This window comes from Cryptosporidium sp. chipmunk genotype I, assembly GCF_004936735.1.
Source record: "Cryptosporidium sp. chipmunk genotype I strain 37763 chromosome Unknown contig_23, whole genome shotgun sequence".
In the NCBI taxonomy this organism is placed as follows: Eukaryota; Apicomplexa; class Conoidasida; order Eucoccidiorida; family Cryptosporidiidae; genus Cryptosporidium; species Cryptosporidium sp. chipmunk genotype I.
Genome location: NW_027125579.1, coordinates 151,929 through 169,195, shown reverse-complemented (window position 1 = coordinate 169,195; position 17,267 = coordinate 151,929). Strand labels below are relative to the sequence as shown.

General features: G+C 30.9%; 7 protein-coding genes across 7 annotated transcripts in view; 4 read left to right on the top strand and 3 right to left on the bottom strand.

Moving 5' to 3' along the window:
- Window positions 1–35: 35 nt before the first annotated feature.
- On the top strand, window positions 36–437 carry ELE39_002181 (60S ribosomal L24; the record flags this gene model as incomplete). Its single annotated transcript, XM_067345031.1, has 1 exon — window positions 36–437. One exon carries the CDS (start codon window positions 36–38, stop codon window positions 435–437), a length of 402 nt encoding a protein of 133 aa, XP_067202952.1.
- Window positions 438–1,085: 648 nt separating this feature from the next.
- On the top strand, window positions 1,086–2,063 carry ELE39_002180 (uncharacterized protein; the record flags this gene model as incomplete). The annotated part of the gene is made up of 1 exon (XM_067345030.1): window positions 1,086–2,063. The coding sequence occupies one exon, from the start codon at window positions 1,086–1,088 to the stop codon at window positions 2,061–2,063; it is 978 nt and encodes a 325-aa protein (XP_067202951.1).
- Window positions 2,064–2,144: 81 nt separating this feature from the next.
- Window positions 2,145–4,370, bottom strand: ELE39_002179 (WD repeat; the record flags this gene model as incomplete). The annotated part of the gene is made up of 1 exon (XM_067345029.1): window positions 2,145–4,370. One exon carries the CDS (start codon window positions 4,368–4,370, stop codon window positions 2,145–2,147), a length of 2,226 nt encoding a protein of 741 aa, XP_067202950.1.
- A 460-nt stretch (window positions 4,371–4,830) lies between these two features.
- Window positions 4,831–6,609, top strand: ELE39_002178 (UDP-N-acetylglucosamine pyrophosphorylase; the record flags this gene model as incomplete). The annotated part of the gene is made up of 1 exon (XM_067345028.1): window positions 4,831–6,609. The coding sequence occupies one exon, from the start codon at window positions 4,831–4,833 to the stop codon at window positions 6,607–6,609; it is 1,779 nt and encodes a 592-aa protein (XP_067202949.1).
- A 948-nt stretch (window positions 6,610–7,557) lies between these two features.
- ELE39_002177 (Yip1p like integral membrane) lies at window positions 7,558–8,991 on the top strand (the record flags this gene model as incomplete). The annotated part of the gene is made up of 1 exon (XM_067345027.1): window positions 7,558–8,991. One exon carries the CDS (start codon window positions 7,558–7,560, stop codon window positions 8,989–8,991), a length of 1,434 nt encoding a protein of 477 aa, XP_067202948.1.
- Window positions 8,992–9,040: 49 nt separating this feature from the next.
- Window positions 9,041–14,975, bottom strand: ELE39_002176 (DNA topoisomerase II; the record flags this gene model as incomplete). The annotated part of the gene is made up of 3 exons (XM_067345026.1): window positions 9,041–9,305; window positions 9,369–9,405; window positions 9,626–14,975. The coding sequence occupies 3 exons, from the start codon at window positions 14,973–14,975 to the stop codon at window positions 9,041–9,043; spliced, it is 5,652 nt and encodes a 1,883-aa protein (XP_067202947.1).
- Window positions 14,976–15,749: 774 nt separating this feature from the next.
- ELE39_002175 (Low complexity with large Glu repeat) overlaps window positions 15,750–17,267 on the bottom strand; it is a gene marked incomplete at both ends in the record, with an annotated part of 4,001 nt that continues 2,483 nt past the window's right edge. Inside the window, one exon of the mRNA XM_067345025.1 lies at window positions 15,750–17,261. Coding sequence (XP_067202946.1) covers window positions 15,750–17,261 — 1,512 coding nt within the window. The remainder of the gene's footprint in view (window positions 17,262–17,267) is intronic.

The following is a 17,267-nucleotide window of genomic DNA, read 5'->3' as shown; positions in this document are numbered from 1 at the left end:
AACAAAAAAAAAGGAGTAAATTAGAAATTTGAAGGATGTCTACCGTCAAAACCACAATCAAGACGGATCTCTGTTCTTTCAGTGAATACCGTATATATCCAGGAAGAGGAAGAAAGTTTGTTGCTAGAGATGGTAGAGTCTCAACATTTTTAAATCAAAAATGTGCATCTTTGTTCCACCAAAAGATTAAGCCAGTTAAACTCAAATGGTCAGTTGGCTGGAGAAGAATGAACAAGAAGTTGACCAACCAAGGAGTAACTTCGAAGAGGAGAAACAGAAAAACTGTAAGACTTCATAAAGCAATCGAAGGATTGTCTTTGGATGATATTAAACAAAAGAGAGCTCAAAACCAAAGCAATTCTGGAGCTGCTCAAAAGGCTGCTTTGTCTGAAGCTAAGGCTAGACAACAAAAGAAGAAACAATCAAACAGGAAGTAAAGGATTTAATAGAAAGAGAAAGATAAGTAAGGAATACAAGATGGTGTTGATTAACTCATAATGATGCTAGTGAAGATGAATATTATTTTTGGGAGGTTACCATTCCTCCCACCATCTTGTTTCTATGATAATGTTCTGCATTTATGCAATCTTCATTAAAATCATTATAATCTTACTACTCTACTACTAATACTACTATTTTTATGATTTTTCTATTAATTCTTTGAAATTACAAAGGTTACAACTAGTTCAATAGCTGTGCGTATCTAGCCCGGCTCCCTAGAAGAAAGAACATCGTATATTCTTGATTAAAAGAAAAACTCCATTGAGATAAACAAGACTAATCATTAATAATAAACTCTCTGATCAATTAACTTTCCTCTATAGGTATTATTATTTTTCTTGTAGTTTATTTTAATGTTTTTATACAAATTATGTCTTTTTCTTTGCCATTTTTCTTTCTCTGATGCACTTAAAAAAAATCACGGGTACCGAATCTTTTTCCACGTTTCGGCGGGAAACTGAACATTATTTTTAAGTATGATAATTAGATCAAGCAAAAAAAATTAGAGAAAAAACATAAATATGCTTATCTTCCTATATATATGAATACGAATACATTATTTTATATCTAAGAGAAGCAAATTAATGAGTAGAGATGAAGAACTAGCCTTAAGAAGGTCTATTAGAAAGAGTAGTAGCAATGAAAGGACTCTTCAGAAAATACAAGGTAATGTTTTAGAGAGATTGAAAAGGGCAACTGAATTAGAGAATCCTTATAAGATAAGAACAGATAGGAGAAAAGAACTTGATCAAGCCAAGTATGAAAACAGCCTTAAGCGTATTATTTCCCACGACTACTATCCAGATCTAGAGTATATGAATAGAAACAAGGATTATCACCAAAGTATTAGTGAAATTATTAATAATCCACCTGGTACCTTAAATATGGGTGATTTTGCTCATATTAGTGATCATGAAAGTACTACAGAGCCATTAGTCTACAAAAAGTTTCCAAATATCACCGAATTCCAGTCAAAATATACGCATAAAGGCCACTTAGATCTCTTAGCTTTGACTAATCAAGATGCGCTCAAGAGAAGAGAAAAAGAAAGTTGGATGGAACAGCAGAGCTTCACCCATAACCTTAAAAGAGAAATGAACATCATTCAGATGAATCAGAAGAATTCTCATCAAATTGCTGAATTTGATCAAAAATCCCTCATTTTTAACAAAAGTCAATCTAGAAGCAACTTCATGTTTCCAGACCATAGCCATAATCATCATCCCAGAAAACAAGCTATTACTCTTCAAGACAAAGAAAAACTTATTAATCCTGCAAATACAAGATATAATTATATGGATGATTTTCAAAAAGATGAAAGAATGCTTATTCTTAGAGAAATACAAACTAAAAGAAAGCAAGTTTATCCAGATAAAACTCAAAGCTTAGATTTTCTCTCTCCAAATAACAGAAAGACTTCCACAAGTCTACTTATGAAGTCTCCTCTTGTTAAAAACGCCTTAAGAAGATCACATCAAAGTGGTCTGCTATTTGATCTTCAGCTAAGAGACTCTTATTCTTACAAAGGTAATAGTAAACAAAGTCTCTCAAGATTAACCTAGCAAATTACCAAAGCATATAAAAAGTACAATACTTTCAATATATCCCAGAATCTACCGTCTTATTAAATTATATATCTTCTATTATAATAAGCTCGAATAGTTCAAGTCTAGGATTCTGCATTTCCCGTCATCACTTACTGTTACTAATGAACAGTCTGAAATTGAACATGGAAGATTATTAAGATTGCTATTACTCGATGAGACATTATTACCACTTATATTATTCTTTAGATTGTTATTATATAAAAGTTCAAAGTTCATTACAGGAGCGTCATGAATTCCTTCTACTGCCCCAATTAGATTTCCTGATAGAGTATTAAATATTAAGAGATCACCAATAGGATTTTGCTTGATTTGATGATCTAATATTGCATAGTTTCTAGACTTTAAGCGATGGTTTAATATTTTTGAGTTAAACAAGTTGTATTTATTATTAGCTCTTAGTCCAATATTTGAAGATAAAGGACCTAATTCGTCCCTATTTTGGACTAAAATTGAACTATCTTTACATAAATCAGAACTTTGATCTAAGACTGGAATATTCTCATCCATTGGATGTGAAACATTACTTATTAAATTACTATAAGACGATCCAGTGCTATCTATTGCAGAAAGAATGGTATATCTTTCATCAATTAAAAACGATACCTTTGAATGACAAGAGCTTCTTAAGCCTGATGAATACTTTACTAATTCTCTTCCCATTCTAAGATCCCATAATCTGGCAATACCATCTCCTCCTGAAGATATTAAGTATCTTTGAGAAAGAGAAAATGAAAGAGAATGTACTGGAAATCCACTATGAGATCCATATATAGTATTAATACAAGACAAATTAACAGAATCCCAAAATTTGATGGTACCGTCTTCACTGCAAGTACATACAATTGATCCATCTTGGGAGATCTTAATATCACTAATAGCGGAACAATGCTGATGAATAGGATGTGATGATGTAAATGAGTCATTTGTATGAATATCGTATAATCTTAAAATAGGATCTTGAGTACCAACAAAAAAGTGATCATCCAAAGGATGCATTTGTATGCAATTAATTGGAGAGCTTTCACGAATACTTTGTATAGGTTTTTTTGAGATTTTTGATTGATTATTATTGGAAATACTAGTCAAATTTGGTGTAATTTCGTCCAAATCTCCTGAATTACCACCAGAAATACCTTTAACATCATATATAATTAAAGTAGAATCAGTGTCGCCAGAAATGAGTATATCTTTTCTAATACGGTACTCTAAGGATGTAATAATACCTTTACTTTCAGTGAATGTTTTCTGCTGAGATGATAGACTAGAGTTAGTGCCAATTCCAAAAATGGAGGAGTTAAAAGTCCCATTAATACCTTGTGAAGGTGCAGGAACAATCTTTACAATTCCATCGGCTCCTCCAGTAGCAATATATCCTCCGTTAGGATTTACAGCCAAAGCTCTACAGTACGGTCTATGATTAGACAACACACTATTTCCTCTGAAACTGACAGAAATATTGGGAATAGTATTCCAGGAATCGTGTATTTTGATTTTTGACAAGTTTTCAAGGAAATAAAACTCTTTATGAGCTTTTTCGTGCGAATTTTGATTTTCATGTTCATCCTTAATAGTTGTGAAATCAGTAATTATTTGGTTTATCTTTTCAGTTTCAGCTTTAGGAATAACGTGACAATTTTGTAGATCATCAGAGACATGATTTGTATTTTGGATTTTTTCATTAATGCTAATTAAAGGGCAAGATTTCATGATCGCATTGGAATAGTTACCTTTCTTCTTATAATAGTATAGAAATCTTGATTTTGGTCGAATAGGTATCCATTGTTTTGTTAAATTTTCCAGGTGTGGTAATACAGATTCAATTCTTTTAACGTAATTAGTACTTTTTAATTCCAAAAGATCATTATTTTCATTATTTTCGTGGCTTCCTTGTCTCAAATCCATTGGAAGATATGTGACAGTCTTATAAAGATTGTAGAGGCAGTTTTTATTGATATGTATTGGTATGGATGTTTTTGTTTTAATATGCAGTAACTGAGCTACTTCAATTAATCCATCATCCATTAGTTGTCTCATAATTAATTCATAGAGACTAATTTTAAGTGGTTCAAATTCAAGGTACTCTTTGATGATTGAGGATCCAAGCTCGTTAGTTTTGGTAATATTGAGTTTATTTTCTCCATAAATGTTTGTATTAATGTTATTTCCAGCAGACGTTTCATCCCCATTGATTAGCATAAGATTGGCATGATCTTCAATACTATCAGTCATTGGTACGGTTTTTGCACTATCATTGCTATTCATTTTATTTTATTTCATGAATTTGGAGGATTAGAAAAGTGGATAAATCAAAGACTTATTTGAAAACGTTGAAATATCTATAAAGCGTGTCAGGTATTTCTGATATATTTGTCAAAATAGTCCACAATCACTTAAAATCCTCAGCCTGCTCACTTATTTATTCCAAAAAGTCTTTAATTTGAAAAAGATCAGCAATTACAATTTTTACTCTTTTATTCCTTTTTTTTCTTTTTTAAAATCAAATATTAATAGGTACCGGCGTCCCCGCTGGCGCCAATTGTGAGTGATCTTAAAAATGAGCATGGGAAAATATTATTGGTAAGAGAGGTTGATAAATATATATTAGAGATAGAGAAAGATAATAAATATAGAAAAAAGAAAGAGTCTGCGTTATTTTTGTTGAGAATAGGTTTTAAACTAGAATTTAAGTCCGGAAGTGAGGGAGTAGACAAAGTAAATTACTATGAATTCTGTGGAGTTATTTGTGAGGGAGCACTTAGCAAAGTATGGGATGCATGAGATAGAGGCTCTAATTGAGGATTTAAGTGAAGATGGAAAACATGGAGGTGATAGTTATAATGGAGAAAAGCTAAAAAATGTGTATTCGGATTTAGAGAGTGTTTTTAGAGATGAGAGATTTATGAAAGAGTATGAAAATATTACACGTAAAGAAAAAACCACAAAGGAAGATATGGATTTAAAAGGTTTTGAGGATTTAAATGTGGAGTATTTGCCTCCGTTAAAGATAGATTGGAGTGGATTATTCGGTGGTAATCAAGAAAAAAGTGAATCAGAGATAATGAAAGCTATTGAAGAAGTGAAAAAAGGAGAGACTGGAGTGGATTTGGCAGCCTTAAATCAAAATGTTGATGGAACTTACAATAATAGAGGTTCTTGTTTTGTAACTGAATTAGAAGACATTCCTAAGAGTATCAGGGAGTACATGTACAAGCATGGGATTAGGAAATTAAAACAAGGAAAAGTAGCTGTGGTAATCATGTCAGGAGGAGATGGATCTAGACTTGGATATAATGGCCCTAAGGGAACTTATCCAATAGGAAAGATAAGTAAAGATAGTTTTTTCAAGATATTTTGCCAAAAGATTCAGAGTTTGATCAGATTGTTGGCAAAAGAACAGAATCTTGATCATGATCATGCTGACTCTAAATCTAGAGAAACCAAATATTTGGGAGAATTTGAGGAAATTCCCTTATACATTATGACTTCGGAAAATAATAATAACACCATTGAGAAATATTTTAAAGAAAATAAGAATTTTGGTTTAAAAAATGTTACTTTCTTTAAGCAAGACTCGGTACCTAGTTTAAATATAAATAATAATTATTCATTTTTTATAAGTAGAGATTTAAGAATATTAAAATCACCAAACGGAAATGGAGGAATATTTAATTGTATGAAAAAACAAGGTATAATTGATGATATGTACAATAAAGGTATCGAATATATATTTATACATTGTATTGATAATCCATTATGTAAAATATGTGATCCTTTTTTTATAGGATATACAGATCTACTAAATTTACAAGTATCTACAAAAACTATTAATAAGAAGGATATTAATGAAAATATTGGTAGTGTTGCTCAAAAATTTACTCGAGATTTTAATACAAATAAAATGTTACCTTGTATTATTGAATATACAGAACTTAATAAATTAGGACACAAAAAAGAAAATTTCACATTTGGAAGTATCGGTATCCACTTATTCCATCTTAAATTTATACAAGAGATTTCCGAAAAAATATTTGAATTCCCATATCATATTGCAAATAAAAAAATAGCATATTTAAAATACTTAAATGGCCATGACAATTCACGTTTGAAATCCTACATTGATCAACCTTCTGAAATCAATGGAATTAAACTAGAAACATTCATTTTTGATTCTTTCGCATTCACTAGCACTCCAGTTCATTGTATTAATGTATCTAGAGATGAATTCTCCCCTGTCAAGTCTATTTCTGGACAAGAATCTCCAGAAACTTGTCAAAACGCCATTTCAAACTTAAATAAAAAACTACTGAATCGTGCATTGAACACCTCTTGCAATTCTATCCCTGGAGGACTTTCATCATCTAGTTATCTTGAAATTTCACCTTTGGTTTCTTATTATGGCGAAAATCTAGACCATTTTTCTCAACTCAAAACTTCCAACGATCATAAATTCATTTATATTAATGACTCTGGGGATTTAGTTCTCCTAGATGGCTTGCAGTAACTACTAACACCAAAAGTGTATTTTTTATTTAACTTTTTTTTTGTAATTCAAAGTCAACCATTTCCTACTAGAAATGCATGTTTTGGCGGCACAAAGGATTCCCGTTCGTCGGTATAATACGATACCTTTAAAATGTATTGAATCTAAAAAATCTCTTATTTTTTTAAAAATTATTTATTTTAACAATTTTTTTGGATATTGAAAAAACTCAGGTATAAAATCGAAAAATAATAAGAATTTTGTTGAATATTCAGACCCAAATTTTAATTCTTTTCCATTCCCTACCTTCCTCTCCACTCCTTTGATCTCTAATGTAAGAAGAACAAGATTTGACTATTTCTTTTTTCTTTAATGATTGCTCTAATTTTCTTTATCCTCTTTCTATTTTCACAATCTACTCCCACTCCCGTACTCTTTTCTCATTCTTCCCCTTTCACTTATTCCTTCTTTTACGCTATTCTATATCAAATAAATCTAAAAATCTCTCAATTAATATAACATATATATTTTATATATTAGTCGAATGGCGGGTTTTCCTTTTTAGTAATAAATTAGTATTGTAACTAAAAATGCAAATTATAAAATAGATAGATAAATAAATATATACATAAATATATACATAAATATATATGAATATAAATCCATCCGGACTAAGATTAAACACTTTGTTAAATATTGAATTTAGCAAATGGTTTTTTCTTTCTCTGACAATATACTCCACACAATTGCTACAGATAAATCTTGGACTATTAAGTGTAAAAGTAAAATAAATTGTGTAGCTTTGGCGGGAACTCTTGTGGCATAAAAAATATATTAAAATTTTAAAAAAAACACTTAGTATTCCAAAAGAATAAGAGATCTTGTTAGCTAGTTTCGCAGAGGCTAGAAAAGGCATATTAAGGTATCTTTAATCATTTGATTAAGGTAGCATTCTTGGATCTTAAAGATATGGAACAGCAGGTAAACGGTTTTGGAAGTACATACAATAGTGGTGTGGGTTTAGGAAGCATAAATAACAATAGTTACAGCAATAATAATGGCAACAGCAATGCAAACTCTCTACAATTTTATACAATGAGTAAACTCAAGAATGACACAGGAGGAGACGAAGTGAACTCGTTGACGGGAATGGGAGGAGGTGGAACTGGAGTGGGAGTAGGAATCCCAGGTAAATCTGGAAACAAGATGTTTAACAACTTAAACTACTCAAACTATAACTATAATCTATCAGAAATAAGTAAGGCAAATATTTCTCAAGTACCGAATTTTAATTATGCAAATAATATTAACAATAATCATCATAATAATAGCAATAGCCATCATAATCATCCTCCCTCTCTTGCATTCAGTCCCTCATCATCCTCAATGAACAATAATATTCCTAGGAAGTCTCCGTTCAACATTAGTGAGACCAGTAATCAATTCGGAGGAAGGAACGAATCAAACGTAGGGGGAAATGTGACGGTGACGGCAATGCAGGGAAAGCCTGGTGGTAATGACGACTTCAGCCAAGCTGTAGGCTCAGGAGGTTTTGAAAATGTTCCTTTAGGGCCAATGTCAACTCCATTTCCTCAAAATGGAACTTCCAGAATTCAAACAGGAAATGGGTTATTATCATCAATTGGGGATTCTATAAACCAAACAGATTCTCAACATGGAGGAAAGACATCATCATTCTCAAGCTTGACGAGTCTCATAAAGTTACTCAATCCAAGTTTTTTTTGGACAACAGGACAAGACGGTTCATCATCATCGTCTTCATCTGGCTACGGGGGCACTGCCAATCAACAAGGAGGAAACGATGATGACTATGATGATATTCTGAATGAACCTCCTCTTTTGGAAGAACTTGGAATTGATCCTGCGAATATTGCAAAATACTTAAAGTGCGTAATTATGTTTAAAAGCATCAAAGAATACTCTGGAAGTAATAATATTAGTATGAAGGAAGATGGATCCAATAATAATCAGATTGAATGGGATATGGCTGGGCCCATACTATTAATTGCATGTCTTGGATTCTTCCTATTGTTAGCAGGAAAAATACATTTTGGATATATTTATGGCATAGGAATTCTTAGCTGTATTGGAACTTATATTCTACTCAATATTATGAGTAGTAGTCAAAGCATTGATTTATATACTACAATGTCCATTCTTGGATATTCACTCCTTCCAATTGTAATTCTTGCTGGTATCTCTGTCATCTTTTCACTTAGAACTAAGTTTGGAATTATTATGGCCATATTCTTCAACATGTGGAGCACTATTACTGCTTCAAGATTCTTTGAATATACTGTATCTCTTAAACACCAAAGATATCTTATTGCTTATCCTATTGCTCTATTATATGCTAGCTTTACTATTGTTACCATATTTTAATTCTTGAATTAACTTTTAATAAGAAATTCTTGTTTCTTTAATTACAACATTAATTATTCGGAAAACATTGAGAGAACTCCAATTTTGGATGTTTTGTATCAACATGTACCTCCAAAGTCTGTCTATTTGCAGTGCACATAAACGCCTGTTTGCATATATTACATACTATACTCAGAATCTTCTCCTTTTGTTCTATTGTCGACTTTCCAGTCTTTGGAGCTGTTCTATCTTGCCTCTTTTGCGCTCTTTGTCTATCTATATCTCTCTGATTTCCTCTAGACATCTTTCTCTCCTTCTGTGACCAATTCCTTAATCTTCACTATATTCTAAGCCAAAATCTATTATAATATGTGTTTATTATTATTCCAAGATCTGACCCCCGTAAATCTTTCCCCTTTCTTTCCTTTTTCCCTCCTATATATATCTTTAAAAATCTCTAAAAACTCTCCAAGCTTTCTCCTCAAACTTGATATTCGATTCCTTTATTCTTTTTACTCTTCTTTTTTCTTTTTTTTCTTCCTTTTCACCCTGTTCATCCATTTTTAGCTTTAAAGACGTAAATTGTGTGTTTCCCGCCACTTCGTATGAACTACGAAATTAATTATTTAAAAGTCAGAGTATTCACTAAAATCACTTTCTCTTAGAGAATCACTGGAAATATCACTGACAGACTCGTGATCCTCAATCCCATCTTCCTCTGTTTCTTCTTCCTCCGCTTCTTCTTCCTCTGCTTCCTCTTCCTCTGCTTCCTCTTCCTCACTTTCTATAACGGTTTTTCTCTTACCTCTTTTGGTTGTAGAAATCACTTCATTCTCGCTTCCTTGGCTGCTCTGCTTCTTCTGACTCCCGGATTTAACTAATCTACTCTCAATACCTTCACTAACTCTTTTCTTGAATAAGTCTGTAATCTTAGTCTGCTTAGTTATTGGAGTGATTGCAGAAGAGGAACCAGTTGTAGAAACAACTTTTGTAAGACTTGAAGATAAGGTATTCAGGTTCTGATTAAAACTATTTACTAGATTAGTCCTTTGTTGTAGCCTTTGCAACAAAGATACGGATTCTAAAGGTTTTGAAGAACTTTGTGGAATTTCCTTTTTTGTATTAATTCCAGTACTAGTACTGGTATTTTTGCCAATATTGCCTCCTCCTTCCAAAGAACTACTTCCAGTGCTCGTAGAAACTTTTAATAATTCCTGCTTCTTCTCCTTTGAGCCACTTTTGACAGAAGAAGAGGTGTTTTTAACTTTCTTAATATTGTTCAAATTGGTTTTTTTTTGACCACCTGGCTTAGAATTATTAGCTGAAGTCTTCTGATTACGTTTTCCCTTACCTCCTTCTCCTTTCCCTCCACCATCACTAAAGCCATCTAAGTCACTTGTGAGATCGTTCAATTCTTCATTTTCTGACTCATCGCTATTCAATATAGTTGGATTATTAAAATCATTAGAGTCATCAGAGTCATCAAAGCCATCCCCAAATTCATCATAATAATCATCTTCTTCACTGCAATGATCTCCATCAGCATAATCATCTTCCTCATCAGAATGAACAACTCTGCTCTTTTTTGTAGGCTTTGCAATAGTCTTCTTTGAATTAGACTTTTGAGAATTCTTTGATTTTAAACTCTCTTGTTTCTTGGTTGCTTCATTCTTTCTTTTTCGAGAAATTCCTGTTTTTTTCTTGGAATCATTCCAATCCACAGAAAGTCTTCGCTTTTGAATAAGACTATTATGCTCAGCTTCAATCATCTCCTCTTGTGTCTCTTCCTCCTCAATAACTTTAAGTAGTTCATCTAACTCGTTATTCCAAATCTCCTCAATACTTGTTTTCAATAGCCTTTCATATTCTCCAGTCTTCTTAAGTAACTCTGCCTCGAGAAGTTCCATCCTTTCCTTTGTCAAGCTCCAAAGTGGCATAGAAAGCAAGTAATCAAAGAGTTTTAGCTCATTTCCTTGGTTTGTTTCACGTGAATAAATACTGCTCTCCAATACTCCATCTTGTTGAGATAATTCCAAATAACCCAATGAATCTATTTCTAAGTAAATATCGTCGATATAATTGTCAACAGAACCATTAAGATTTGAATTTCCTCCAATTCCACCACCCTGAGATAAATTTCCTCCTACTACCCATTGAGTTAAATCTTGAACTTGTTTAATAGATTTAATGTTGTTCTTTTTTAAATCAGACACCAATGTTTCCTTACTCTTGTTGCTTAATCCAATAACTCCTTGAATAACCAACTTCAAAAATAAGATCTTTTGTTCTAATAAACATTTCTCATAATTCAATTTTGAAAGTAAATATCTCTTTCTCTTTTCATACATTTCTAGTCTTATGGGAATGAATTCTTTTAAAATATCTAATTCAGTCTCGTATCTCACAATTCTACTATTATGATCAAATAAGGTCATATTACTTGTTGATAAAGTTGATTTAAGCCTAAAAATCTTTTCTATACCTTCCATTTCTGCTTGTTGTAACTTCTCTGGTCTCATTCTGACCGTAATATGAACATTCTCATGAGATGAGTTATCCCTGTAATCTATTATCCATGAATTTTCAATATTATCATTATCTGCATTAGGAGCTGGTAATAATGTTGATTCTAACCATTCTTTGTAATCTTGTGTCCATCTTCTAACTGGGAGTTCTGTAATTACTAGAGTCTCTTCATTTTTCTTGTACCAATTCCCAAAAGTCTCATAATTAGCTCCAAGCTCTAAGGGCTCTTCAATAATGTCATTCCCTGCAGTATTTATTCTTTGAATCTGCTGAAGATCACCATCTTCAACATCAACCTGTGACCCAGCCAAAATGCTACTGTTGCTATTATTATTATAACTATTAGTTGTAGTCCTTCTTCTGTTATTTCCGACCGCATTATTTCCTGAACTCTTCTTAGATTTTTGTTTTATAGGAATAATTTTCCCTTTAAAAGATTTATACCAAGGAGTCATAGGAACCATCATCTCACCTTTTAACATTTTTTTCAAGTTCATAATTATATCTTTTGGATTATAGTTAGGAACTGAGCTACTCCAGCCTGTTCCAATACCGTCAGTACCATTCACCAAAATCATTGGAATTATTGGAACGTAATATAAAGGCTCAATTTGTTGTCCATCATCATATAAGTAAGTTAATAAAGGATCATCAGCTTCTGGGAATATATATCTAGTCCATTTTGATAGCTTAGTAAATATATAACGAGCAGCGCTTGCATCTTTTCCGCCCTCCTTTCTACTACCAAATTGACCACAAGGTTCTAATAAATTAAGATTGTTACTTCCAACAAAATTTTGAGCCATGTTTACAATAGTACTTTGCAATGATGATTCTCCGTGGTGGTAAGCGCTATGTTCAGCAACATAACCAGCTAATTGTGCAACTTTAAGTTCATTATTAAGTTTCTTTTTAAATGTTGCAAAAAGTACTTTTCTTTGGCCAGGTTTTAATCCATCCAATAAATTTGGAATAGATCTAGTGGTGTCATATCTACTAAATAATACAAGTTCTTTATGAATAAAATCAAAATATCTTAAATTTCTGCATTGATTATTAATAGAATAATCAACATAAGTTCCTTCTTTGTATGATTCAATCCAGTTCTTTCTGTCTTCAGTTCTTTTCTTACTGAATGCCATATCAATGGCTTCATCATCTTGATCATCCATCCAGTCAAATTCAATGCTATGATTCTCAATCTTTGTAAAATACTCTTTAAATTCAAGATCTGTAGATGTGCCTAAACCTTTATAATACTTGAATCTCCATCCATTTAAGTTTGATGAATTATTCTTTCTCCATTGCTCGTATTCATATAAGGTAAAAAATGAAATTTCATTGGATCCTTTTTTTGCTTTAACAATTGGAGTAACAAATTGTTTTAAGAATCCTCTAAAATGAATTAAACTTGGCCAATAATAATGTATTAAGTTAATAATTAGTCCTTTAATATGACTACCATCATGATCTTGATCAGTCATTAACATTAAAGATCCATATCTTAAGTTAACTGGTCCATTATCATATTTTTGGCCAATACCTAATCCCAATATTTTAAGAATATTTTGTATTTCTACGTTACCAATTTGTTGTTTAAATGAAGCTTCTCTAACATTTAAAAGTTTTCCACGTAATGGAAATACTCCAAAATAGTCTCTGCCTACAATAGAGAGTCCTGCAAGGCAAGAAGTTTTAGCAGAATCTCCTTCTGTAAGTATTAGAGTGCATTTTTTAGAATGGGGTCCACCAGCCTCGTTTGCATCTTCAAGTTTTGGGATTCCTAAAAGTCTGCTAGTTACTGTGTTTTTTTGATTTGACTTCATTTTCTTTTTTAACTCCATGCTTTGTTTAAGTTGAGCCCACATTAAAACATTTTCAACAATAGAACTTTTTACTACACTATTAATAGTTTTTTCAGATAACAAGCATGTTGATCCAAATTTTGAGACTTTTGTTGTTAAAGTCTCTTTAGTTTGAGAGTCAAAAGACGGATTTACAATAAGACATTTAATAAAAATCCAGATATGGTTCTTTACATGATGGCTTTTGACATCCATTCCGCCTTTATTTTTAGTTTGAACTTTTTTGAGAATAGCGTTGATCAGAGGATCTAATACATAAGAAATATGAGTTCCACCTTTAATTGTGCAAATTGAGTTAACAAAAGAGACATGTTGAAATTGTCCTCCATCAGATTCACTTATAACAATTTCCCATTTTGGAACACTTTCATATATTATTAGAGGAGAGCTCGTATCGCTGCCTCCTGCACCAGATATAACTAATGAAGATGAAGATGATGAGGTATTAATATTTCGTCCCGACTTTTTCTTCTTAGAATTTGAAGCAATGTTTTTTTTCTTAGAAGTTTTTGATTCGTCATCCCACTCATCATCCTCTATAAGATCTTCCTCAAAACTATTATCATGCTCATTTTCATTTTGACTATTGTAATTCTCATCTTCTCTATCATCATTCTTACTTTTATTCATATTTTTTTTGCTTGTACTTCTTAATGTTCTTGAATTAGTTTTCTTTTCATTATTATTATTATTACTGTTATTGTTACTATTATTTTCAATAATATTAGTATTATTTATTCTTGATCTTAAATAAAGTAATGTATATGACTTAAAATCCTTAATAGGAATTAAAGTTCCATTTAAATATACTCTAACACCAGAAGTACCAGAAATATCATAAACTCTTTTATTTAATAATGATATAATATCATCATCAAAATCTCTCATATTTCCAAATCTTGATAAATCTGGTTTAAAAGTAATTTTAACATAAGATTTTCCAGAATAATTTTCTTTAATATTTTCTTCACTTTTTTTAGACATATTATTATACCAAGTCATCTTAAATATTCTACCAGTATTATTATCAGCACATTCCACTTTAAATTCACTAGAGAAGATATTAGTAAGTTTTGCTCCAAAACCATTTCTTCCTCCAGTAACTCTATCTTCATTATCATCATAATTATCAGAAGTTAATAAATGTCCAAAAATTAATTCTGGAACATATACTTGATGTTCTCTATGTATTTCTATTGGAATTCCTTCTCCATCATTATAAACTGTAATTTCTTTTTTTTCTCTATTAATTTCAACTTTAATACAAGTACATTTCTCAATTAAATGATTATTTTTAGTTGAAATTTCTCTAGCTTTAACATCAGCAGCATTAACTAAGATTTCATCAAAAATCTTATATAATCCAGGTACATAATTAATGGTCTTATAAACCATTTTCATATTTGAATCATCCCAAACCCATAATGCTTGTTCATGAAATTCTGTACTTCCAATATATGTATCAGGTCTTAATAAGATATGTTCAATTTGAGTTTTCTTTTGGTATCTTTCTTCAACTGTTTTTTTTGATTTATTTACCATTTTTGGTTTACTAGTAATTTTACTATTGCTAATTAATTCATTATTTTCTATTTGATTTTGTTCCAGAATCATCTTGCTTTATTTATTTAATCCTTATTCTTATCTTTATCTTTTATTAGTAATGATTAACTTTTATTAAAGATATACATATCTTATTTATTTATTCTATTTTTTTTTGTATGCTTTAACACTCTTCTTAACCACATATATGTATATTTAAATATGTTTGAATAATATCAACAATAATAATATATTTTCTTCTACTCTTTGATTAAACTTATTGATTTATTTTCATTACTATTTTTCTTTCTCTCTTTATAATAGTAGTGAAGGAAGAAAAAAAAATTTAGTTATTATTTTATAAAATCTTTGTTTTCTTGAAAATACTTTTTTAGTATTTATATTTTAATTTAAAAAATTTTATTATTATTTTTCTTTAATTTTTAATGAAATATTTTCCCTCCCTCCTTGTTTAATTATTTTTATGTAATTTTTGTTAATACCGGTATAGTAATGTTTGCATGCATGCAAATTTTTTTTTCTTAAATTTTCAGTCCACAAGAAATAATATAAAATATTTTAGCGCTAATGAACCACGTCATACAATAATAATTACGTGTAATAATTTATCATGTTCATAGATATATTTGTAGAGGAAATAGAAAATATTTAGAATTAAAATAAATTATCGAAAAAGAAAATAAGATGATATAGAGGAGAAGAAGAATAGAAGGAGATGGAAGAGAAGAGGAAAAAGAAAAAAAAGGTACTGAATACTAATTGTATAAAATAGAAATTAAAGTATTTCTTTGATACTAAAATCCTTATGAAAATATTAAATTTGTTTTAAAATTCATCATCATCAGACCAATTTAAATCATTCCAATTAGAGTTAGAATTACTTATTTTATTATCTTTAATATTATTATTAGTAGTAGTAATAATAGCATTGGTGTTGTTTAATTCAAAAGAATCTTTACAAGTAAAGTTATCACTATTTATTTCACTTTCACTCCAGAAATCATCTTTCCATTCGATAGAATTTAAAGGATTATTATTAGTATTGGAAATAGCATTAGAATTATTGAAATTAGCATTATTAGGTGGTGGTAAAGAAATACATTGGTTATTTAATTGTAGATGATCTCGATCAATTATTCCATTATTGATATTGTAATTTGAAGATGTAATCTGATTATCACTAGTATTATTAACACTGATTTCATCATTTAATGACCATTTATCATCATCCCAACTAAAGTTTTGATTAAAAGTTGAATTATTATTATTATTATAATTTAATTCATCTTCAAAATCCCATTCATCTTCCCAACTATCATCTTTTATTTCTTTTAATTGTTTTTCAGTTGTTATAGCTTCTTCTTTTATTGAGTTATAAATCAATTTATCTTTATTACATTCCAAATCATTTTCTGATACATTATATTCACTTTTTTCAATTTCAATATTGATTTTATTATTATTATTATTATTATTGTCAAAATCATCATCAAAATCCCATTCATCTTCCCAGCTTGAATCAATTTTTTTCTCGATTCCAATATAATTATTCTCCTCCTCTTTTCTAAGTCTTTCCTCTTCTTCTATTCTTAGTCTTTCCTCTTCTTCCTTTCTAAGTCTCTCCTCCTCTTCTTTTCTAAGTCTCTCCTCCTCCTCTTTTCTTAGTCTTTCCTCTTCTTCCTTTCTAAGTCTCTCCTCCTCCTCTTTTCTTAGTCTCTCCTCCTCCTCTTTTCCTAGTCTCTCCTCCTCTTCTTTTCTAAGTCTTTCCTCTTCTTCAATTCTTAGTCTCTCCTCCTCTTTTCTTAGTCTTTCCTCTTCTTCAATTCTTAGTCTCTCCTCCTCTTTTCTTAGTCTTTCCTCTTCTTCTATTCTTAGTCTTTCCTCTTCTTCAATTCTTAGTCTCTCCTCCTCTTTTCTTAGTCTTTCCTCTTCTTCAATTCTTAGTCTCTCCTCCTCTTTTCTTAGTCTTTCCTCTTCTTCTATTCTTAGTCTTTCCTCTTCTTCTATTCTTAGTCTTTCCTCTTCTTCTATTCTTAGTCTTTCCTCTTCTTCAATTCTTAGTCTCTCCTCCTCTTTTCTTAGTCTTTCCTCTTCTTCAATTCTTAGTCTCTCCTCCTCTTTTCTAAGTCTCTCCTCTTTTCTTAGTCTCTCCTCCTCCTCTTTTCTTAGTCTCTCATCCTCCTCTTTTCTTAGTCTTTCCTCTTCTTCTATTCTTAATCTTTCCTCTTCTTCCTTTCTAAGTCTCTCCTCCTCCTCTTTTCTAAGTCTTTCCTCTTCTTCCTTTCTAAGTCTCTCCTCCTCTTTTCTAAGTCTCTCCTCCTCCTCTTTTCTTAGTCTCTCCTC